This window comes from Pundamilia nyererei, unplaced genomic scaffold, assembly GCF_000239375.1.
Source record: "Pundamilia nyererei isolate P.nyererei 1_Seehausen unplaced genomic scaffold, PunNye1.0 scaffold00180, whole genome shotgun sequence".
In the NCBI taxonomy this organism is placed as follows: Eukaryota; Metazoa; Chordata; class Actinopteri; order Cichliformes; family Cichlidae; genus Pundamilia; species Pundamilia nyererei.
Genome location: NW_005187581.1, coordinates 806,982 through 831,938, shown reverse-complemented (window position 1 = coordinate 831,938; position 24,957 = coordinate 806,982). Strand labels below are relative to the sequence as shown.

The following is a 24,957-nucleotide window of genomic DNA, read 5'->3' as shown; positions in this document are numbered from 1 at the left end:
TGTGTGTGTGTGTGCCTGCAGTTATTCAAAAATGGTTATATTACATTTTCATATCTATTCTAAGTTGGATGATTTATTTTGAAAATAACTGAATGCGTCACTGTGTGTTCATATATCTTAGCCTAATTCTCAGTATTTATCAAACAAATCACTTGTGAATGCATAATGGAACTCTTTTACTTTCTTCTTTGTACAAAAAAGAGGGATGTCAGTCTCAGTTCTCTTAAAATCACCGTATGCCATAGCTGTTAATAGCCTATTGCTCAGATTGACATTAAATGCTCATCTGGTAACAATTATCAGTATAGACAGGACAGCAGGACAGAGTTAATATTCAGAGAGATAGTCTGCAATAGTCTGCCAACAACTGTATGTCCTGTCAAAATGTCTTTGCACAAGACAAAGAAATCCCCCATACTTATTCAGTGGGACACACTCTGGATTAAAGTGTCAGCTGAATGCCTAAAAATGTAAAGATGTGGAGTGTAGACTTGGGAACTGTCCAATAAATTAAAAAGCTGAGGTTGTCCATTAGCAGCTTAACAGAAGTTCTCTTTCTGTCTCTCATCTCATTTCCTACGTCATTCATGCAGACCTATTTGCAAACTTCTCGGACAACTCATAATCACTACATAGAGCATCTGCGCACCCATTTGTAGCCAAGTCCCTAACCATGGCCACAAAAACCGGTCAGCTCCAATGTTAGGAAAACATTTGCCTTTGCAATCAAATTGTCTTAAGAAGTGTCTGAGCTTTCAAAAGTATCTCACAAGAGTAATTGTAAATTTACAGGCTTGACATTTCTCTCTCTCTCTGTTAAAGTCATTCCTTAATCATCTTTTTCATGTCTTATCACTGTGAAAACAGCCAACTACATCAAAGCTATGACAGAGAAGTAGTATAATTAAGAATAAGAGTAGATCCAACACAGACAAACAGAAAGGCATAGAGTATATTGAGAGGTGGTTTGAATGCTTTAGCACCATTAAGAGCGGAGGGGACCAAAAGACCCAAGGCCATTCTCAGTATGGTGTATGCCAAGTTCAGACTGGCATTCTTGGAACTTCAAGCTTGATGAGTTCAGCTTGGGAGTCCAGACTCCCAACAACATAGTGGTGAAGTACTCTATATGCAATTGGAACAGCAGTGCTCTCGCTGACATTTCTGGCTCAGATGGGAGGCACTAGACTGCACTGCACAATTTGTTCCCAAGCTTTCATCCTTTTATTTCCTTAATATTATTTACATCTGGGTTTTTATTTCAGTAAAAATTCTATTCTTCCTGGCCACGGATCAACCTTGCATAAATCTGTAGATTTGTTCCCGCACATAATATTTTTCAGCTCTTATAATACATTAAAATCAGGAGACATACTTGGCCAGCTCACAGTTTTTTTCATGTGTGGTACAGTGTTTGAAATCATTGTAATGTTGGAAAATGTTTTCTTATTTCAGGATTTGTAGTTCATCTTCATTCATTCAGTATTCAGGTATACAAACTTGCAAACCACAGTGCCATTTATAAATGTAATTGCACATATAGCCTTTGTATTCATGCATCCCTTAGCAGCACGCCCGAACTTCCCTGTTTCACCATCAGCATTATGCAGTCACTGTGGTAGTCCTGGCCAGACCCATGCCAGAAATCCTGCACAATTCATTTTGGTTTCATATTGCCAAAAGTGTGTTGCCAATATTCATCAGGCTTCCTTTTATGTGCCCTTTGTGCCATTTTGTAAACAATGGCTTTCTTCTTGGGCACTGAGTATAGACTTCGCACAGTGTCGACAAAATACCAATTCCCACAGTCCGAAGCACCTGCCCATGAATTTTTTGGATTCAGGGTTGTGTAAGCAGCAAATTGTGTGTGACAGCATTTTTAGTGAACAGCCTCGGCACCTTCTGGTAGCATGGCTGTTCTGGCTTCTGGTATCTGGCTCCCTGATAAGTCACCTTAGGTGACTGTGGATCTCAGGAGCTGTCCAACCATTGGCAGAGGCAACCATGATGTGATGTTGGGAAATCTCTCATTTTTTCACGGCTGATATTCCATCTTAATTTATTCAGTATTCAGGTATACAAACCCGTATACCACAGTGCCACTGAAAAATGGAATTGCATGCATGTCACACATGGACAAAACATCCTCACACTTTGCTGATGCATTTATTATTTTTAAAGCCATTATCATATGAGCTACTAATTCAGTGATACAGTAAATATGTGGAATCAAATTGCAACATTTATAAGCTGTACTTACAGAATAGCAGGCTCCATATTAGTTCATTCTTTCATATGTAACACATGTTAATGTATGAGTTATGAGTATGCTGTGACCATAGCAGACAACTTTCCTTTTCAGCATCTGATTTACTGTTTATAATTCTGCTTTTTCAAAAAGCATCTAGACTGCTGTCATGCTGTCTGTACTCTTACTTGACTGCTGTGCAAAGGTAAATAAAACTTATAAAGGTAACCTGCCTGTGTTCACCTACATTCATTTCAGATTTCCACAGCAGCCATTAGTTTATAGTGGGATACCTGTCTACTCTGGGTACGGAGGTTTTAATCTAACCTGGATACAGCTGCAAAATAAGAGCACCTCATTCATACATTGATTTGGACTGTACTTACATGTGCACACTTTTAAATGGACACTGAAAAAAGTTCACAGGAGCACAATTTCAGACAAAAACACAGATTTAGACAGAATACAACTGGTTTTCAAAGTTCGCTTCGATGTTTAGAGGTAGACTGAAAGCAAATTGTGTAAAACTTCACTGGGTAAAGGGTGTTTTCTTCCCCCAAGTATTAACTAAGGAATACTTAAGCATTATATTTGTGCAAGCAGTGAGTTTTAGAACGTAGCAAGAGAGGGAATGAGAGAAGCAGGAGGAGATATGATGTAAATAAAGTCTCTTTGAAGAGAGTCTCTGTAATGTGTGATCCTGTCTAACACTCTTTGAAGGCTTGCAACACCTAAGTGCCTTCAAAGACAAATCTCAGGCGACAAAAGCCTCTGCCCCACACAAGTACAGTAGGCGCTTTTCCGTGCAAACACACACATTCCTACAAAACTGCACAATATTACAGTTGCATTTCTAGTTAACTGTATTTTCCTGAACAAGTGATTTCATATGAATAAAAACTTTTGTTTTACTGGCTTGTGATTGTGTGCCTGTGGCACCTGCTTGTCCATACACAATAGCCAATGATGAGAGGGAGAAACTTTAACATGGAGGTGCCTGAACAGACAAGACACAGAGATAATTGACAGGAAAGAAGTTAATGCGCAATCACTTCGCATTCCACACACGGACTGGTTGCATGAACAATGTGCTTCCAAGTTCTGATTTGTATGAATAGCCGATATCTTGATGCCTTTTCAGCCAAAGAATAATGAGTCTCTACTATTCAATTTTCTATGGGGATGCATACATCATATACGTGGGTTGGTGAGAGCTAGTCGTCAATCATCAACCAAGCATCTTATGAAAAATTACTCTCAGCTGTCAGTATACTTTGTTCACTGCCACAGGGGAGACTTATGCAAAGCCATGACAACAATGGTGAGCAATCGTGCGCTACCCTCCTGCTCCTGCTGTGGCTGTGAATATACCACTGTTAGGTCAGGTGTTTTCCCATCTAAACTGTCGAGTGGGTTATTTCAATCTACAGGAGCCATCCTTCGAGTTCACCATCGTGGGTTCAGTGTGGTTTTTGAACTGCTGAGTGGGCTGTCTCAGTTGAGAGAGATCAGCTTTAAGGCAGAAATATGCACATGCGAGTGGCCAAAAAGAAGAAGAAAACAAAAATATATGGGAAGACTAACCCCTACCATCCAAGTACATCTTGAATAGAAATTAGAGATGGCACGATACCACTTTTTTATGTCCGATACCGATACCATAAATTTGGATATCTGCTGATACCGATATGAATCCCATATAGTGTATTTTTTAATCAATAAAACAGTTTTTTTTTATATCTTGCTGCTTTTTGTATAAGTTCATACTCAAGTTAAAAAACAAACAAACACTAAAGCTATTCTGTTATACCCAGTGTTGGTCAAGTTACTTGAAAAAAGTAATCAGTAACTAATTACTGATCACTTCCCCCAAAAAGTAATCCCATTACTTTACTGATTACTTATTTTCAAAAGTAATTAATTACTTAGTTACTTAGTTACTTTTTAAAAACACGATTTACAACCTGAAGAGGTGATAAAGCGATAGATCTTTCAGCCCAATTCTACTTTTTCTACATAATCCATCATACAAAATGTAATCAAATGGAAAAGTGTATTTTTTTAACTTGTTTTATTAGTTTTAATCTTTTAACTTTATGCATCAAGCAAAAATTTAATTATATGCAACATTCTCTGACTTGAATAAATTAGTTTAACATTTAACATTTTATTCTACTGTATATAGTATTTTATTTTATTTTATTCTATTCTGTACAGCTGTGTACTGTATTTATTCTTATTGTATTCTAATTTTTGCGTCATAACTTTTGCACTGTCCACTTCCTGCTGTGACAAAACAAATTTCCCACGTGTGGGACTAATAAAGGTTATCTTATCTTATCTTATCTTATCTTAAACCTATTTTCTACACATTCCAGCACATAAAATAAAATATTTTGTGTGTTTACACTCACTCTTTCAAATAGATGCAAGTAAAACACAGCAGAAAATAAATAAAGTCAAAGACTCAGCGGTCCTGTTGCTCTATTTTCACCTGTAAAGCAGGACTTCGGTAGGCGGAGGTTTACCCTGGTGCAGGTGTGCCGCGGTCAGTTGAAGAATCCGCGAGTTTCTCTGTGAGTTTCCCATTACGTCGTTGCGCACTCGGTGCTTGCTTGGAAGTTTAGGGGTTTTTTTCGCTGTAAAAAGTTTTCTTCCCACGCACGATGGACGCTAATGTTTTTGTCACTTTTTATGGAATCAAACTCAAAGTAAGGTCAGTACTTCCACGCTTTAAATGCTGCACGCTCATACTCTCTCCCACAATCGATATGTGATCCACTGTTGATCTGCACACAGCTGTTGTCACTAACGGCGCACTCGCTTACGTCACTGTCATGAGACATTCTCGCAAAAAATCACGGTTTTAGTAACGCAGTAACGCAGCGTTATTACGGGAAAGTAACGGTAATCTAATTACCGTTTTTGCAATAGTAATCCCTTACTTTACTCGTTACTTGAAAAAAGTAATCAGATTACAGTAACGCGTTACTGCCCATCTCTGGTTATACCTGTATGCAAAAAATACACTGCACCCAAAATATTTCATAGTTCAGCAATACTGATCAATCTAATAAACTTAAACCTACTCCATCCTCCCTATTCTGGTATTTTAAAGAGTACTTAGCAGAAATATTAAGCAACCTAACTAATAGGGTTCTAAAACTCCCAGCAAAAAAAATAAAAAATAGGGAACCACCCCCCCTCCACCTCATGATGCTTAATTGACGTAATCAACTATAATTTGATGCAGTGTGGAAAAAAAATACACAGAAATCAGTTATTTTTCAAGAATAATTAAATAGATTCAACATCTTTCTTCAACAGAATTGTAGATTGAACAAATGGTATCTTCCCAAAGGAAATAGTACTATAGCTTACTAGGGTATATTGGACTTAATAGTTACTATATACAGTAATAGACTTCTATACATTTTACATTAGATTAAAACTTTGGGTGTAAGATTCGGATAATTATTTATTAAAAGCTAGACATTTTAAATGAGAATAAGAAAGAAATAAACAAACAAGAGAGACGGACTTGTGACAGAAAAGCCGATCAGCTGATCATTGATCAGTTTCGATTGAAGTAGCAGCAGGAGAGGGAGGGAGAGAAGAGGCAGTCCCTCCATATATGGGTTGTTAAGCTTAACGCTGGAATGCTTTACAAACATTCAGAGATGAACTTACACACTTGCTTTACTTCTCTCTGGGATCACTTCCTTGGAGATGAAATGCCGGATTGCTAGGAGGCTACAAATACACACAGCCGCTCTATCACGTGACCCGTACTGCTGCGATGTGCTACGGTTATGAGCCGAGTTACGCCATGTCGCAAGTTTTGTGAGGTGCTTTTTTGGTATTTAATGGATCGATTAGATTTTTTTATTTTTCTCCGATATCCGATCCAGTAATTTACGTCAGTATCGGACCGATACCGATACGTAACATTGGATCGGTCCATCTCTAATAGAAATTAAGCAATTTTTAATCAAGCGTTTGATATATTGTCTTATGCTAATGGGTGTATATGGGGAAATTGCTGGCATGTGATTAATCACAAGATGTGCTGATTGTCCTTGTACAAGCAGTTGTTGTTGTTGGAATTGTAGATGCGCATTTTATACAATTAAAAATTGATCCATTTGGTGGGATCATGCCTCCTGATCCCCCTTTTCCAGAAGATCCAAGCCATTTGAAAGCCTATATGAGAGATTTCCACTGGACAAATGACAGTTAATGTTTTATTCTCACTGGGGGCACTTGACTGCATGCACTCACTGCAGATTTTCTCCTAAGTGTACACCAAAGACTGATCATGCTTTATATTCAAAAGGGTTCCATCAAAGTAATGCCTGAGTCACTGTGGGAAAACAGCAGAGATGAAGATATCCAACGTTTTCTGTGGTTACAGCAGCAGCCAACCTTTTCTTTAATAGGCTATAATCTCTGTTTTATTCTCTCAACAAGTGGGAAGCCTTCTTTTTGATTATTTAAATCCTCTGAATGCTGCTGTCACTGTGTGTAAAGTTTAATAACATAATGATTATGAGGATATCTATAGGTCATGTCTTGCTAAAAGAAATGATTCATGCTGGCACCCGACTTGTTACTTCTTAATTTTCTGAATTCTGCTTCTTGATAGCTTCAATAAATAAATAACCTTGATTAGATTTAGCGCTATGAATCCAATGAACCTAACCTAAACCTCTATTTAAAAAAATTGAACCTGAAGACAGGGTTGCATTCAAATGCTCCAGTGATCACTGTGTATATCTGAGTGAAAGAGAATACACCCAAATGGAATAAAAAACGTCTCCATGAGAAGCCCTCATATCCACTCGTGGATGTGAGGGCAACTTCATTACGTGCTTCAATGAAAGTTTGTAGTTGCTTTGATAAATCCTAAGGGTTTTTTTCCTATTGACTAATAAGGGGGAAATGAGTCCTGGATGCTTCCTACTGGCTGAAAAATAGTTGCTGATTTACAGATTATGCAAATAAATGCATACTTCCTGCCCTAATTGTTGCCTGATAAAGCACAAAATAGCCAGTCAGCACTGTGTGGCAGACTTCACTGCATAAAATATCCATCTTGGCAAGTTTTTAATCTCAGTCTCGTTCTTAAGCATTTTTTAAAATTTCTATTAGAATAAAATATTAGTTTTCAGTTCACAAAAGAAGCATCTCAAGCTTGTAATAAATATGGAGAATTAGGGAGAAACCCAGTCACATTAAAAGTTTGAATGAGTCACTAAAAATTTGTAGTTATTCATTTCATTTATAATTGGATGAATTAGAGGTCCCAGAGTACTTTTGTCCTGCATGCAGAGGCGCCTACATTCACAACAAAATAAGTTCATCAACACCATTACAGCAAGCTTTTCAGAGGGACTCCTCTGCTTATTAACCAGCCCTTTCATAGTAAGTGTGACTCAGAGTGCCGGTGAACTTTACTAGTAGAGCGTGTAAGTGTGGGAAAAGTGGGATGCCAGACTGTCAGAGTAGCTTTAACAGTGCAAGCTATCAATAAGAGCTCCAGTGGCAGCTTAATTCATCTTACACGACATTTACTTGAACACACTATTCCCTAACTTGAAGCACAGGTGAAATCTGTGCCTGTATCATTTCTGTGCCCATCTGCACCTACTGTAAGCATCCTGTCCATGTGCCTGGCAGCTTTTAATCAGCATCAATGTATTAACTAAGCTTTACCAAGATGTTTAATTTGAAATCAAGTTAAAAATCCAAAAGAATCAGGTTAAATTGGACAGTACCTAATGTGAGTTCAGTTTAGTCACTGATTTTTTATATTTTTCCTCAAGGTAAGGCACATAAAATGCACAGTTTACTAGAGTAATTTCTTTTGTTGTTGCTCTGATGACAGTGGCACGGAAAGGCTAAGTGCGCTCTGAGGTCAATAGGTTAAAGAAATGCGCAGAAGCAGCCCGAGATTAAGAAACGTGCGGGGTGAAACAAAAACAAGATTTTATATAACCAGTGTTCACCCCCGAGCAGATGTCACACTCAGCATTGCCTACGTAACCTACAGCATTATGCAAACTCTCGCTAGACTCCAGTAAGTTGTATCTTTTCCATCTGGGTTAATGGCGAAGTATTGTTAGTTCTGTGATCACTGATCATGTGGTGTGACTTTGTCCGACCTTTGCGTCCTTTCAGACTATCGGAATTGGGGGAAAAACTCCTACCCGCGTTCCTCAGCTTGCGGTTCCTGAACACCGAGATGATCACCAGCAGGTTCCCCAGCACGTCAACCACCGTGGTGAAGATCAAAACACTGGCCAGGATTGCAATGACCCAGGCGGGGCGGGCGGTCCCCTCTGTGGCCAGGGTGCGATCTAGCTGCCCCAGCCGTGGCTCTGTCCGGTTCTTTACAAGTGTTAATGTGTCCGGCATCACTGGCCCACAGCCCGAGCTGCTTTTGAATCGCCGCTGTAAATTTATGTCCCGCAGGTACCGTCGGTACCGGCGTGTCCTAAACGAAACATTAAGCGCACCCTTTCGAGTTCCACAAGAGCCCAACGAGAGTCTGCCACTTAAAGGCGATGGGAATGAATTGCCGGGCTATTGTGCGGGAATCACGTGTGGCATATAAAGTTACACGTACTCTCGGCTCTTTCTTATGTTCGCACAAAAGTCATCCATCCACGTGCCACGGGCAGCTCGGACACGCGGCGGTTGCCACACCTTCTCTCTGGCAATGAATGCAAATTATTTGTCGTTCAGAAAATAGTCCTCCAGATAAGGTCCAGTCCATTCATATTTTAAATCTCCATCCTCGTCAAGTGTCCCCGGGTTGCTGGCTGGCATCTCCAAGTCTCCTCCTGCATGTGCCCACGCGGGAAAGAAGAAGGCTATTTCTTCAGATATATATATATATTTTTTTTTTAAAAATGCCAAATCATCGCACCGCCGGCGGAAACCTCATTTAATTTGCTGTTCTGGGAACACACGCGTGAACAAATTGCCTTCCCTGACCGTTTGTGTTGTCCTTGCCATGCTCTGAACTACGACGCAAACGGCGCTGTCCGTGGCGAGGCGGCACTGTGGCAAAACATCAAATCCACAGACTGAGCACGAGGAAGACACGGCTTCACGGCTTCACAAACAACGTTTGTGCCTTCCACTGGGCTTTATGCGCATCTCCATTTCTCACACCTCTTGCCGTCTTTGACTTTCACTCTTCATCTCCTAACCTACTTTGCCGAGGCATGCGTGCAAACAAAGATTTTCCCTCATTTTCCCCTCTGCCTATCCCCAGCGTGACATCCCAGAATCTGTCTTTGATCTCAGCACAAAGCTTGGTTATGCTCTAAGTGTACACACAGCGGTGGGTCGGCATGGGAAGTCCAGTCAGCACACACAGACTTGTGTGAGGCATGCGTCGTAGGCAAACGACAAATTTGAAAATGTAATGATTGTTTTTTCTTTGTCCGAAGTTATTCGTGTGCAAGTACAAATATGCTGTTGGCTTTTGAGGTATTACAATTAGCATTTCCATGCAGCTGGAGCCAGGCTATATAATTGAAGCCTTTCATTTGCAAATACGGTGCACTATTGATTGAACCAATGTCCTTTAGTAGTGTCTCTACTGAGTGCCACTTATGGACTAAGCTATAATTCCCTTTGTGCACAGTGCAGTAACAGTAAATGGAGGTTGCAGGCTAAACCCATTCATCCTTAACACGGGTAACAGTGCAGTCAGTCTCTCCATCAGATCTGGTGGATTCATATGTCATTAATACTTGTGGTGACACATTGAGGACAGTGCCATTCCACTTGTTTAACTCTTCACTGCTGGGCGAATGGATGACCCTGATGCCCTCAAGCACAGCAGCAGGAACAGATTAGAGCAGCCCAGTGTCATCCTCAAAGCAGTATGATGAGTTCCACATGAGCCTGATGTGATGACCAGGAGACAGACAGCTCTGGCAAGTGAGGTCAGGGCACACAATCATACGCTTTGAGTATGTGAATAAACTCGATAGAAGGGGCAGTGACTGAATGAATTTATAATATTACTCACACCAGGAAAAGAAAATCTATAGTCTTGATGGTACAGACCACAAAACATCTAAATCTGCTAATTGAAACTGCAAATCCCCGATAAGACTGCGCTGACTGTGCTTCACAGACTTCGGAATCTCAAGCTAATGTATTACAGTGCTCGTCTGCTTTGAAGGAACTTTTGATAATCTTAAGCACTTAAAAAATAATAATAATAAAAAATTTCAAGGCATTCTTAATTACAAGGAAATCTCCTTTATCAGCACAGCACGGTGATGTATAACCTTAAACCTCTGAGTTTTGTCATATAAGCCTTTGAGTAAAGAAAACACTAAGAAAGGCTTTTAAGGTAAAAATAAAAATAATAAATCCAGGATTATTAAAGAAGCAAGAAAGAAAGAAAAAAGATGCAAGTACCCTACAATTTATAACCCAATCTGAATCCATAAATGGTCTTATTTTGATATATACTCTTTAGAAAAAAAAGATTTTTAGCACTTACTTATAGCAGTGTAGCCTAATGTTATGGGAATAAGCGCAGAAATGAGGATGTAGATGAATAATGTACTGAGAATCTCACCAAAGAAAGTGGGTTTTAGCATAGCCCTCTAGAAGAGCCAGTAACATACAGTAGCGTCTCCATATGGCCGTGTTCTTTGTGCTGTACTCTACATGACAACATGGCTTATTAATATTGATAACGCAGTCTTTGCTAACACAAGCCACTGTTCCGCAGAGAGTTTTCTGGAAATTACCAGATGGTGCCATGAAAACAAGTGTCGGAGGTACCAGGTGTAAAGAAAAGAAAAGGCATAGAGTCTATACTTTATGTTGTTTTGAGAGTTATTTAAATAAATATAACAAGCGTAACCATAATTGGATTGTATTCATGAGTATAAACAATCTAATCTTTGAGTAACACAACTGACAACAGGTTTGCAGGAAGCGCTGCTACATTCATTTAACAACAGAAAACCAAAAATATATACTGTACACCAATATATATATATATATGGTTGTGTGTGAACGTGAACAAATGCAAAAGAAAAATGGAACATCACATTTTCATTTGCAGGGTTATGATGAAATGAACGTAATATACATGAAAATCAAGTGAAGAGAGATATATAATAAATCTCAATAATAAATCTTTAAAAAAAAACGCAAACGCATAGTGAATTGCTGTATGTGTGACAAAGTTCATGCAAAGTTTCATTGGCCCAAACAGTTCGGGTACATACAGATACTGAGCATACAAACATGTCATCATTATATTAGGATGGGACTGAAAGCTTTTTGTTGTTTCCAAAACATTTAAAGATGTGGGAACATAAAAATAGCCAAACTAGTCTTCAGTGTTTTTGAGAACAGATTTGGAGATCTAAAATTTTGGACTCACACCTGTGGTCCCAGAGGATGAATTTCATCGATTTTGCAAAAAAAATTCGATTGTAATTTTCACTAATTTTTGACAATTATTAAATGCATAAATTCAATTTTAAGTTTTCACCTATCACTGAATTTGGTACAGGCAGTAATGGTCATTAAAAAAGACAAATATTCACAGGTGTGGCTGGTTATTATTATTATTTGTATTTTTCAACTATAATTCATAGGAAAGATCCCTCTAAAGACCTTTTTAAAAAAGAGTTATGGGCTCATAAGCTTAAAAGTCCTGTATGAAATTTAGTGGAAACGGCTCCTGAGCCAAATAACACGTAAAGAGATTTTGGTACAATCTGGATTTGGAATTTATGCTGTTAGATTATCATTTTAAACCACAGCTTGAAAACTGGAACTGAGGCAAAGGTTAAACTGGAAGAGGTTGACGTTTTTACTTCATCATTATTAATAAGGTGTTAGCTCGCCTTTTGTCTTCTACACATGTTTCTGTGTTTATCTTATTGTGTTTTTATTGTTCTTACATTTGAATTGTCAGATGGACTGTAAAGGTTCCTAGCAAAGGCATTTCATGCTTTCATAGTTTAACAAGGGCCTAATAAAAGTCTTAAAGTTGCAGCAAAATCAGCAAATCGTGATGCTTATTCTGCTGGCATAAATAAAAACCCTGATGATCAAAGAACAACACAAGCCAGCCCTTTTTCTTAGCTAAATCAGAACTCAGCAATCTTAAAGGTGACAGCGTACCAATTCCTTAGAGCCAGAGAAGATAACAAGCTGAGCTCTGAAGCCCATGATGCAGCCATATTTCTCAGCAGCTGTTGATCCATCATTCTGTCTCACCTCTCTTTAAGGCAGCAGTTTTTTACAAGATCAGAACAAACTGAGAAGTGTTGTAATGCAGTCCAACAGCTTAACACTGAAGGCCCCTGCATATCAGCATATTAGGGCTCGAGCTAAGATGAATGAAGGGTAAAAAAAATATATCCCAGAAAATGGGATTCAGCTTTTTCTGTGGTCTTTGTGTAGTTTGCAGTAAGTGGCCAAGAGAGGGAAATCTTCCCCGCCAAAGAAATGTCCCAAAGTTTGAGGCAATTACTGTATTTTAATGTTGTGTAAATGTGACATAATCCGATGGTCTTTATACACTTTCATCACATAAGGAAATCCAATAAAGGACATGAAGCGCATGGTTAACATCCCTGTCTCACACATAGCAGTTTTGCAGGCATATGCCAGCGGATTGCCTTAGTAATAATCTCTTAAAACAGCAGGGGGAGGGTAGTGATGGGATAGAGCTGGTAAACAGCTTCCTACACGGCCGAGAGCGGTTTTCTGATGTGAGTTCGTATCCCCGCACATGTGCATAGACGTCACCTAGTCCCACTCCATTTCCCCTCTTCCCCTTGTTGCCTTGTTTTAAGCATGCAGGCATGTTCTGTCAGATCATACTCATATTATTAAAGTATATAAAATACCTGAGATGAAATTGCTCCAGACACTGACTGTGTTTGTAATCACTGTGGTCACGGGTGGGTTTGCGTGCAGGTATGTGTCTGCATGCTGGTGTGCACACGTGTGTGTGCGTTGGTGCATGCGCAAGTGTGTTTGTGTCTCATCAGAGGCAGATGTTAGGCACATAGATTAGGTCTGGCCGGGTGTGTAATCCCGGTGTTACTGAGAAACAGCGTGGATTTATAATCACCCACACAGCTACCCCTCAATAAGCAAGAACTGGGGAATGGTAATCTCTCGTATTTTTCCCACTCCTCTACTCATCTCTTGCCTTTCTTACACGGTCTATCTTTCAATCCCTTTCTCCTTTATGTAACATCATTTAATCCTTCTGTCCATTTCTTCTCTTCCCTGCTGTGTCCAGAAAGATCATGAAGAAATTCATTGTTAAAAGAAAAGGAGCAGAAAGGAAAGGGAAGAAAAATAGGAAATGTTGGAGTAGAAAGCGGTTTTAAGTGGCTTAGCTGACTTTGTGGTATAAATGCCAGCTGGTCCAATGAAAAGCCAGCAGAGCTAAAGGGACTGGCAGGTCCTCATCAGTGTCCCCTGATGCACGATGAATAAACACAACAGTCACTTTTTGTTTATTTTTCTATGTCTTGTTTCCCTCACACCCCCTCATGTTTGCCTTTAGTTTGACCCCGTGCCTGTCACCAGCGTGCTTGGAATACGCTAAACAAGTGGGATGGTTATCAAACAAGTTTGTCAGAGAGACAGTGTAAGTTATTGGAACATGTTGCACAATCCTTTGTCACCATAATTTAATGAGCTCTAAATCTGGACGAATAAACTGCTTGCACTGTTTCGCCTCTCTTTTACCACAGCGCAGGGACATTTGTGGTGCGTGTTTATATTCCTGTTGTTTATTCTCAGTACCTCATACTGAGCGAGAGGCAGTAGTAATGTTGTGCAAGGTTATACACATCAGGGTAATGTCCTGTGGGTAATCACCCCTAAATTTTTTCTTCTTCCAGTAAAGACCTAAATTGAAAACAGGAAATAATTCAGAAAAAGCTGACGTACCACTGCCCCTTTTTAGAGACACCTGGCTTTCTCACCGGAGAAATGTTTAGCATATTATGCTAATTGACAAAATCTTATTTTCTGTTTTGCCTTGTTACGACAGGCAGGGGTAATAGAGGAAACATAAATTCAGGTGTTGTGATCACATTAGGGAGCAAAACAGGCTGATTATTTTTAGGCTGTAAAGTTGGTAATAGAAGTTTTAGAATGTCTCCCACAGTGACAAGTTTCATCAAGTTTTATGAACACACTGTAGCGCATAAATTTTTCCTGGGCTGAGGAAAATAGAGATTTGTCTCCCTTGAGTTCTGCCTTGTACCTGTTTGAGTCTTTTGTGGTTCATGGTTCCTGCAGGGAGAGAAAACAGAGCTGGAACAAGCCAGGCAGCATTTAACTATGAGCTATTTCCATCTATTGCACTGACACAAACTGGCATTCACTAAAAGATATATGAATCGTTTCACTCAAAAATGATATTCTCAGTTAAAAAAAAAAAAAAAACACTGGCAAAATGACTGCCTTCATGGAAACACTGCTATAGCTCTATATAGTAAAATGCACACGTTGCAAATACTCTTTCAAAGAAAACAATTTTAAGATACTCTTTCTTGTTCTTCCAAACCTAAAGCACGCAGACATGCAGTCTTCCCAGATATTGTGCATAAAAGATGAATGTAGCTTTTGGGTCTGAAAAGTGAAGCCAGTGCGGAAGTGCCTTAAGCCTGCATTCTTTCTGTTAGCCAACACAGGGCTGGTTGTAAAAACTGAACGTCTTTTCCTGGGGAAATCTACCGAATGGGCCTTCGGTAGATGAGCATGCACAGCAATAAATATAACTGCATAAATTCTGCATGATAAAACACAGTGAGCAGTTGACCATCAGTGGAAATTGTATGTGATACATGGATTATAAGGTAAAACTTAAATTAACAATAAATAAAACAGCTGTACAATTTGATTAAATGTTAGAGTTATTTCACCAGGGACATCTGGCATCTGGTAAAACTGCCTTTAATGGGCTTATATTTATCTGGGGGAAATACTACATATGTTTGCATTATTTAATGTACAAAACACACTGTTTTTCCCCCTCTGCATTGCTGCAAGGATGTCCTTTCACCTTTATCCCTGAGTGGGCATTTAACATGTGAATCTTGCAAAATTCACACATCAGCCAAGACTTAAAGTGGTGTGAACGTTAATTTTGTCTGACAACTTAAATGTTGTAAAATCAGAACTTTAGCAGAAATGAGAAACTGACTGATATAAAAGTAAAGACATTTGTGGATGCCGTTTGTGTCACTCTTTCATGCCTGCACAGTCTAATGACAAGCAGAACAGGAAACTGTGTAATTGAGCACACAGTATAGGAGTTAAACAAACAGATGTTAACATTAGCTAGATTAGCTATGGTTGATACCTATGCTAAGCACATATTGGTGTCTTGGATGATGGGAGTGCTGAAATTGGACCTCTGCTGGTGCTGAGCTTAACATGATAAAATGCAGTGTATCACTTGGTTAAACAAATGAAATCCAGTCTAGGAGAGTCCACATGATAACTGAGAGTTTCCTTCAGAGCAATCAGACCATGCATTTGTGGTCAGAAGGTTAAATATACTGATGATGGACATGAATATTATGAAAAATGTTTAACTTTTAATGATTAATTTGAACTGTTCTTTTTCCAGGGTGGAATATGTCTACAGCATACATCTTTAGTGACTGTAAAAAGCATTTGCACTACTGATGTGTGGATCGATACTGAAATATCGATTCCTCCGATACCAGTCATTTATGTTCTAGAATCGATTCTCACATTAAAATATCGATATTTTAGTAATGTTGGGTAAATTTGTAGTTTATCATTAACAGGAACAGAGTGGAAAGAAACTATATCATTTGGATTGTCTACATTGGAAGGAGCTACTTCATCTTCCGCCTTTAATAGTCACGTGCGAAATACGGCTGTATAAATGTGTCGCAGCCCCTTGGCGTGCGCACTCACAACAATGGCTGGGCGTAAATGGAGTCATGTGCGGATGTATTTTACCTCCACAAACAGCCAAGATGCGGTTTGTGATACATGTGGCAAGAAAGTGAGGTGTTGTGGCGACACCATTTACCTCGTCAAACACCTCAGAGTAAATCATATCACAGAATATGACAAGCGTATGTTGAGGCGAACTAAAGACGAGGAGGGGGACAGGTGCTGCTAGGGCGAGACAAACGACTCTCGAGGAGTCCTTTAGTGCTGCAGGCAGGCAACATGCTCAAATGGCGCACAACTTCAGTTTTCTGTATGATAATTCTGCATTATTAAGTGATAAGAACAAGTAATCTGACGTCCTGTAATCATTATGAAGCTATAATTTGAGGTACAATAAAAGATACAGTAAAAAAAAAGGTTTTGTACAAAGTATCGGTATCAGATCAGTATCGCCGATGCCACCCTGAATTATACTTGGTATCGGATCGTAAAGCAAATCAGTGGTGTCGCACATCACTAATTTGCACTCATTTCATTGACCAATGTTCAGAACAATTGGAAAATCAAAACAACTCACTGAAGTGAATCCAAGAAGAATAGCAGACTGAACCAGTGGTCAAATTCTCTGAATTCTTCAGCTTCACCTCAAACTTCATTCACCATGTCTTTATACAACAATTTGCATTCAAGCATGAGTTATTAATAATCTCCGGCCCTCTTCCACGGTGTGTCTTTTGTCCTCTCCTAATCTTGTATTTCTCTTCTCATCAGGGTGCCTGATGCCTCCTCAACACCTGACACGAACCTTGTTGATCACTTAGCATGGGTCTAGCCTACTCTAGCCCTACCCTAGCCTACCCTTAGGACCCTTACTGGACAGACACCGAACTTGCAATCCTCTGCTCCAAAGGCGTGTAGTCTAACCACTACTCTAGTCTCTACACTTCTCCTCTCCTTATCCCCAACCAGTCACGGCAAATGGCTGCCCCTCCTTGAGCCAGGTTCTGCTGAAGGTTTCTTCCTGTTAAAAGGAAGTTTTTCCTTCCTACTCAACACGTTCTCACTCCCTAAGTTCCTCGGGAACGCTGCTGGACGTGACTACGCCCCGGGAGTGAGGACGGGCTGTCCTACTGTTGTTAAGTGGTTGCTTATGGGGGTGTTGGGGGGTTGGGGTTTTGATTGTTGGGGTTTTCTATGTATTATTGTAAACCTTACAGTATAAAGCGCTTTGATGCGACTGTTGTAATTAGGCACTATATAAATACAACTGAAATAAATTGAATCAACCACTGGACAGTTGAAACTTGGACACAACTGAGTGTCCCAACAAGACAATGATCTCAAACAAAATCTGCTCTAGGATTGGATAAAGTAGGTTAACATTAAGCTTCTGGAATGGCCTTCCTCAAGCTCCGACCTCAATCCTTTTTCATTCCAGGGTTAAAAGCTGTGTAGGTGCCAGGAAACTGACTTATTTAAATATCCAGCCAGAATTATGCCAGAAGCCTATTGATGGTTGCCAAAAGCATCTGGTGGAGATATAACTTTCTAAGGGATATTTAAACAAGTTTTAGTTATCATGTATGCATACATCTGAGCCTGTATGAATAGTTTTGACCCTGTAAAGATTGGAGAAAATCCCAAATTATTCCAAACTTGACTGATTGGTAAACATTAAAGACACCAAATTTTAAAGATCTTAATAAATAATTGGTATGGTATATTTAAGTTTTAAGTTTAAGTGTTGCTGATTCAGCTGTTGTTTATATGTTAAACATGTTCACAGAGTGCTTGATTTGCTTTTTCCGCCTCAGTTACCATTTTGGCACTTGTAATGTTCCTACTATTTTCACGTATTAACATTAATTTAACTTTATAAATTCTGGTCTCCATGATAGTCACAGAGGATGATAAAGCAGGGCAGGTTTTAGGCAATCCTCCCTTATGCTTGACAACTGCAGTGTCCCTCAGTTTCTCAGTCAGATCGACCTCCACTCATCGTGTCTAATTTGCAAATACCGAGATGGTGACAGCCATAATTTTTTAGCTTGAGACTTGTAAATAGGACTTCACTAACCTGTGGGTGGCATCCATCTTTTATATACAGTCTGTGATGCTCCCTTTGTAACTTCACATTATCTCAGTGCATGCATACATAGCACCTACATATATATCTGTCACACATGAGTGGGTGAGTGGATAATCTTTTACTAAACAACTCTCTCCTGCGTGGCACTGCATCTAAAAATAAAAACATGCAATTTTTTTTTGAGGTCATGTATATTGTGTTGAGCGACATGCAGGGGAAAAACATGCATTAATACTACAAAAAAAATGCACATAGACACACATCCACGACCCTTAATTGGCCAAAATGTGTTGTATGTGCCAGAGAAAATAAAACACAATCGGGGGAATGCCTGGTTGCCATGGGAATGCTTTCTGGCAGGTAGTCAGCTTGGTGATGTTTATACGAGGAGGCTTGGATGGCAACAAGGAGAAAGTCTGTGTATCAACGCCGCGGGGGGTCGGGAGGATAATCAAAAACCGCAAAGATTCCTTTGTGTGTGTCCTTGTTAGTTAGGGCCACAGACTGGCTGCCTTCAACCTTTTTGTCAACAATCAAGAATTAATTTCTTACCTTTTAGTGATGCAATTAAAGCTACTAAGAAATGCCACTCTACTCAACAGTAGGAGACCTTGTGACATTAAAGTCGCACTAATTTGGATCTTGTGCAGATGTGCATGCCCAAATACCCGAGGCTCTTGATGTTTCCACGTGTCCAAACCTTGTTTACCTTGCACTGGGGCTTGGTAGAGCCCTCAGTTCATTCTCAACCTGAAACAACCTGCACTTTAGCTCCCTTTCCTCCAGCTGAGTGCCCCTAAAAACAAAAGGGTTGAAAACTCTAAATGAGCATTTGAGCAGTCTGAGACCTGAGATTATGGTTTACTTACACATAACCACACTTCATTATCCAAAACTTTGTTTTTCTGTGGCAACTCTGTAACAGTATCAAAACTAGGGGAAAGGGTAATAGGTCTTCTTTTAGGTGTTTCCCCGATTGCAAATGCCAGATGTTCATATTTGATAAAGGTTTTCATAAAAAACATACTTCATTTGCAGATGGTAACTGTAATATTACTATTTTTAAGTGCACAGTAAAATTTTAAAATATACCCTTGCAACAATTCCCTGGCTCTTGTGCAGTGCCACTTTTCATGTAATACCACCTGCATTAGTGCACAAGGAACTGCACAGAAGCCTGAAAATTGTGCCTAATATTTTCTGGGCGCATTTTTCAATGCCCGAGGAACAGGACTTAAAAAATCTCCATGCAGACAGCCAAAGGATTATCTAATCACAGATACATGCCTTTTAGAGATGCACCGTCTGCATAATTTCATCATCGCAATGGGTCAGACTGGAAATAAACTCCCAGGAACAAAGAGTACCACACAATAAGCTGGATCCATTTATTCAAGTCAGCAAATAATTCAGTTCCTGAGGTAAACAAAAAGGCATAATGCAAAGATTATGCTGAAGTCTGCTCAACTGTTGACAGCGTATAGAGGCAAGGGAATCTACGCCAAGATCCTAACAGCCTTTTCAAATCACCTCTGATGATTTCAGAATGAAATTTATTGTTTAACTGATCAAACACGTTGTGCACTTTACATTTTCAGGGGACATTATTATGCCTTCATGTCTTCCCAGGACATTGACAACTTTAAGCTCCGCTAAATGAATCTGCCAGATTCCGGTGGGGAGGGAAAGAAAAACATAAGAGGCATGACAAGACTGACTTGATAGGATTAAATATTTTATGGGGATTATTTATCTCACATAGTCTAGGTTGAGATCTAGCTAACCTGCTATAACACACCCATTACACATTCGCCCCGAGGACAAATGCCGTTCTCGTTCTCTCATTCTCGATAAAACGTGAATCTCCTTGATTGGGGAACATTCTTCAAGTCTTGTTAATGCGCAGCCACTCAAACACCCATGCAGCGCTGCGCTTCAGCATGTGAGTGACCTGAAATAACTTATGATCCTGTAGGAATGAATGGTAGTTTGCGAGATGATTCAACTGCAGTGGATGGCAATAAAGAATAAAAAGATGACAGCAAAGATGTCTCAGTTGCTGGCAGCGTTGATTCACAGCACTGAGGTTCTGGGTTGCAAACCTCTGCCTGTGGAAGCTGTTGTATTGAGTTTGAATGCTCTCACGGTATTCCTGTGGGTTTCCTTTAGGTGCCTCAGCTTTCTTCCACAGTCTGCAGACATGCAGGCCCGGTGAACTGGAAACTGTAAAGTGCCCACAGGTGTGAATGTGTTTATCCATGTTGTAGTCTGACCTGTCCGGTATGTTTCTTTGTGCAAGCTGTGGCACGCTTCAGCCCCCCAAATACAGAGTACATCTGAATAGGAATTGGATAGAGAGGATGAATAGATGGACGATGCTATTATAAGACACAAAATACATTAGGTGAAACTAAACCTGATCACAATAAGACATGTCAACTGGTATGTGTCTGTTACTGCTGGATGTTACGGTATTTCCAAAGAGTCCATCGGCACAGTATCTTTCAACTCTGTTAATAAAAACCACTTTTGCAACAACAAATGCGCTAATTTAACACAAAAGTGCGGCCTTGGATTCTCACTACATACTTAGAGATATAGACGGCTTGTATTTACTTTGTAGCATCTACTCTGTCTTTCAATTTGATGTACATATATTGTTTGCTGAGCATTTTCTCAAAGGCATGTTTACCAGATGAGATGATGAGCGTAGTAACTGTGACATGAAGGTGGCTTTTAGTTCTGACATGAGCCAGATGCATAAAAGTTTATGCAGATTTACGAGTGAATCTGTATTCCTCTACTCATATTTGTAAACCCGTGCCTACGCATGGTGCTCTTTTATGAATCTCAATCAAAGTGAAACTTTACACATGTGCATGATTTCCACTTAGAGCTTTCATAATGAATGATGTAAATCCTCCCTTATTCCTCATTTGCATATAAATCAAGCAGTGATTAGACATGACAATAATTTTAAAAAAAAACACAGCAAAGAAGAAGTGCAATTTCCTCAAATCTGAGACTGAGACACTAATATGAGTCGTGGACTAATTAAAATGTGTATTTGGTGATCTCAGTTCTGGAATCACGAACATAAGAGAAACTAGTGATGGGAGAAAAAAAGCTTTCACCTCTGGAAGTTCAGGGCAGAGGATCCTGGCAGAAGTAAAAACAAAATAAGACAGAAAAAAAAAAACGGAGACTGCAAACAAGAGGCAACAAGTACATCAGATCACAGGAGGAAAGCAGGCCATCATATACAGCTAGCACCCACAATTATTACACCGAAAACAATAACAATAATAAGAGGAAGATGATGAAGAAGAAGAGAAAGAACAAGCAGAACATGGAAAGGTCTGATCAAGTTGAAATTTGTAAATGGTACATATACAGTTACTGTAGGTTCATAAGTATTTGGACATTGTTTCACTGTTTGCTTCTGTACACCATCACAGTGACTCTTTGAAGATCTGACAGAACATCTTCAGGGAGATAAAAGATCTAGAACTGAAAGCTGCTCGTGTTTCTTTTTTTACCTCCTGAATTTGTAATAAAATGAACAGGAAACAGGTCTCATCTGGTCATAAAACTGCTTGTCAGTCAACCACCCAACTATATAGGCGATTGTCTATTAAAATGGCAGTAATTCCTAAACAATATTAATGGGACACTTTTGTTAAATCCCTTGAACTAAAGCTTAAAGTCTGCACTTCAATCACAGGTTGACTGGTTGATTTAAAATCCACTGTGGTGGTGTGCAGAGGCTAAGTTATTGATGATGCGTTTATGAGCTGGAAATATATATATTGATAACAGGGAATGCAAGCTCAGCCAAACTGGCTGTTTTTCTTCACTTCTGTCTCGGTTCATTTTTCATCTTCTCTCCATTCTGTCGGGCTTGCCTCACGATGGTCTGTCACGGTCTGGAGTACGAACACGGTCCACACATTCTTCCTTTACAAATACCAGTTTGTGCATGGGAAGAGGTGTGTGTATTTTTGTGCACACGGTGTGTCTTTTTTTTAAAAATCCACAAATGACCCGAACAGCTACCATGAATATGTTTATCTTTAATTACTCCTAGCCAACTAGGAGTCAACTAGGAATATTCTCAGAGAACAGCGCTGTTTCGAAGCTTCGTTACGTGGAGTTTATTTTCATTTGCATTCCCTTTGTTGTGTGTGAACTGGGAATGCAGCAGCATTTACACTGCGTTATCAGCGAGCCAACCATGAGCACATGTCCTGGGTGAGTGATTCTGTACTTCACGGTTGCATGTCCACACAATTCTCTAAGCCGTTCTGCACATAATGCCCCGAAATTCATTTCACATATTAACACCAGGTGTAAAGTGGGCTTCAGTCTGCCTGAAGCACTGCTAAAGCTTCAATATATTCAAATTACATTATGTACATATTGATTAAATTAATGTGTTTTAATAAGTAGCTCTGTGTCCTTCTACTCACTTAGAATAGCCGATTGAGTAAATAAAAAAATATATCCTTAGTCCTGTATTTAATCATATCTACACAGGCCAGGTAACTATAACACATGTGCTCATGAAGAGACTCATAAGCAAAGCTACAAATATGAATAAATAAATAAATCCACATAGGAAAATTAAATGATTGTGTAAAATCAACCTCAGGTAATCTTAATACTCTCAGTGTCTGTGTGGGATGCGAGCGAAAAGCTCCCTGCAAAACAAACCTGAGCGCGCGTCAGTAAAAAATAATAAATGCATTAAGTATTGCACGGCTGAGTTAACAAAATAATTGTCTGCCAGTACATGTGCGATCCGACACAGCGATGAACGAAATACATGATTTGAAAATTTGCACATAGAGGGGTACGCGATCTAAAACAAGCTCCAAATGTTCTTCTTCAGTGACTCTAAATAATACATGTAAAAGCACTGATTCAGAGCCAATGGCAGCCCAGGTGTAGCTGTGACGAGACACATATATTTCCTCTTATTCCTCCCGCTTACAAATGAGCCAGGGGATTGGTGGTGGATTAGTGCTTGTTTACACGAGGATAATAATGTCGGATAATAAAAGTGTGTATGTTAACATTCTTGTCCAATTATTTTTTTTTAGGTGGTGGACCAGTGTTCGAGTAGATTATAAATGTGAACCGTAACCAGAGAGGATCACCGCCACTCTGTGATTTGCAAAGGAACAGAAAATATTTTTGTTTTGAGCGTGAGCTCATTTCAGCCCATCCCAGCCTGCTGCAGGTTCAGATCTGGTAGAGGCTCTGTTTATTCGTGTGGCTCTCCTGGCTCTCAGTGACACCAGGTTCAGTAGTCTTTCTAACTCATCCCCAGAACCTGCCAGACTATTAGAGCCAAGCCCTCCATGGTCTTCCCGTGATCCCCTCCATTCCTCTGTCTGTAAGTCCCAGGCCCTGAGGGGGGGCATAAGTTGAGCTGGGTGCAGGTTTAGCCCTGGGGGACTGGACGGATATCCTTCATAGGCTCGCCGAGTTGGGGGTAGAATATCATAAAGGCTCTCCGTGTCTTCATTTTGTTCCGGATCATGTCTGGACTCTTGGTACTCTTCATACACGGGCGAGGAGCTGTCGTCACAGCTGTCTTGGTCCTGCAGCTGCTGATCTCCGTGGTCCTGGTGTCCCTCCATGTCCTTGGTCCTAATGTTCATATTCTTTCCTTCCTCCTTGTACCTTCTCTTTTCTTTTCTGTCCGGGGTGTGTTTTCTCTCCCACTCTCCAGACTGATTCCTCTCCCACTGAAAGGTCCTCCTCCCAGTTTCCTGTGTCCTCTCACGGCTTTTGTCCACGTTGTAGCCCATCACCCTGTAGTCCAGCTGCAGAGAGTGCGTGCTGCCTCCGCGTCTGATGTTCTGCTGGGTGTCATTAAGCTCATAATGGGATCCTAACTCAGGTGGACGCAGTCGTGATGGCGACACCCAGCTTGAAGTCTGACAGGAAGACTCCCAGCGGTATGCTGAAAATACAGTTTGGCATAGTTTCAGTAATAAACAGCATGGATTTAAGGACAATCTAAGAAAGGAATGGAACTTAACATGGTGTAATAGCAACATATGTCTTTTTCCATGGAAAAATCTTTGCTCCTAAATCACTGGAAGCATATAGTTTTACTGTAGTGTGCATTAGGGTGCACTACAGTGGTGGTCCCACCGGTGGGACACAGATCTACTCAGTAAAATGTGATTTATGTAGGAAAAGCACAGCGATGCTATCACGCTGGCCTCATTCAGCTTGTATCATTTATTGTTGCTATTAACTGATAAAAAATCTGGAGCATGAACTTTTTTCAGCTGTTGCATACAAGTTAAAGAACCACAGTGTTACAGCACAGTGTGATGAAGACTCAGATCTAATCAGTCTAATAGGATCAGCCGGCGAAAGGTGTCCATCGGTAAATAAACTCCTCGTCTAAAACAGCAGTATCGCTGCAATCTTATCTCCAGCAGGTAGAGAGTGGTGACACCAGTAACTACACTTCTGTGCATCTGTTATAGGAGGACTGTTGTGATTCTTACAGCTGCACACACATTTCATTTTCACTTACGCTTCTACCGCTGCCCTTGTAAAAACAAAAACAAAACTAAAGACAAATAAAATAAATAAATAAAATGAATGAAAAAAGCTTTCTCAAGGTGTAAAACCACCAACA

The 24,957-nt window shown here is 39.9% G+C and overlaps 2 protein-coding genes across 2 annotated transcripts in view; both read right to left on the bottom strand.

Moving 5' to 3' along the window:
- mtnr1bb (melatonin receptor 1Bb) overlaps positions 1 to 9,622 on the bottom strand; it is a 48,185-nt gene extending 38,563 nt beyond the window's left edge. Inside the window, exon 1 of the mRNA XM_005746618.1 lies at positions 8,458 to 9,622. Coding sequence (XP_005746675.1) covers positions 8,458 to 8,665 — 208 coding nt within the window. The 5' untranslated portion in view covers positions 8,666 to 9,622. The remainder of the gene's footprint in view (positions 1 to 8,457) is intronic.
- Positions 9,623 to 19,675: 10,053 nt separating this feature from the next.
- The window catches only part of fat3b (FAT atypical cadherin 3b), a 70,200-nt gene continuing 64,918 nt past the window's right edge, over positions 19,676 to 24,957 (bottom strand). Inside the window, exon 52 of the mRNA XM_013914243.1 lies at positions 19,676 to 24,264. Coding sequence (XP_013769697.1) covers positions 23,507 to 24,264 — 758 coding nt within the window. The 3' untranslated portion in view covers positions 19,676 to 23,506. The remainder of the gene's footprint in view (positions 24,265 to 24,957) is intronic.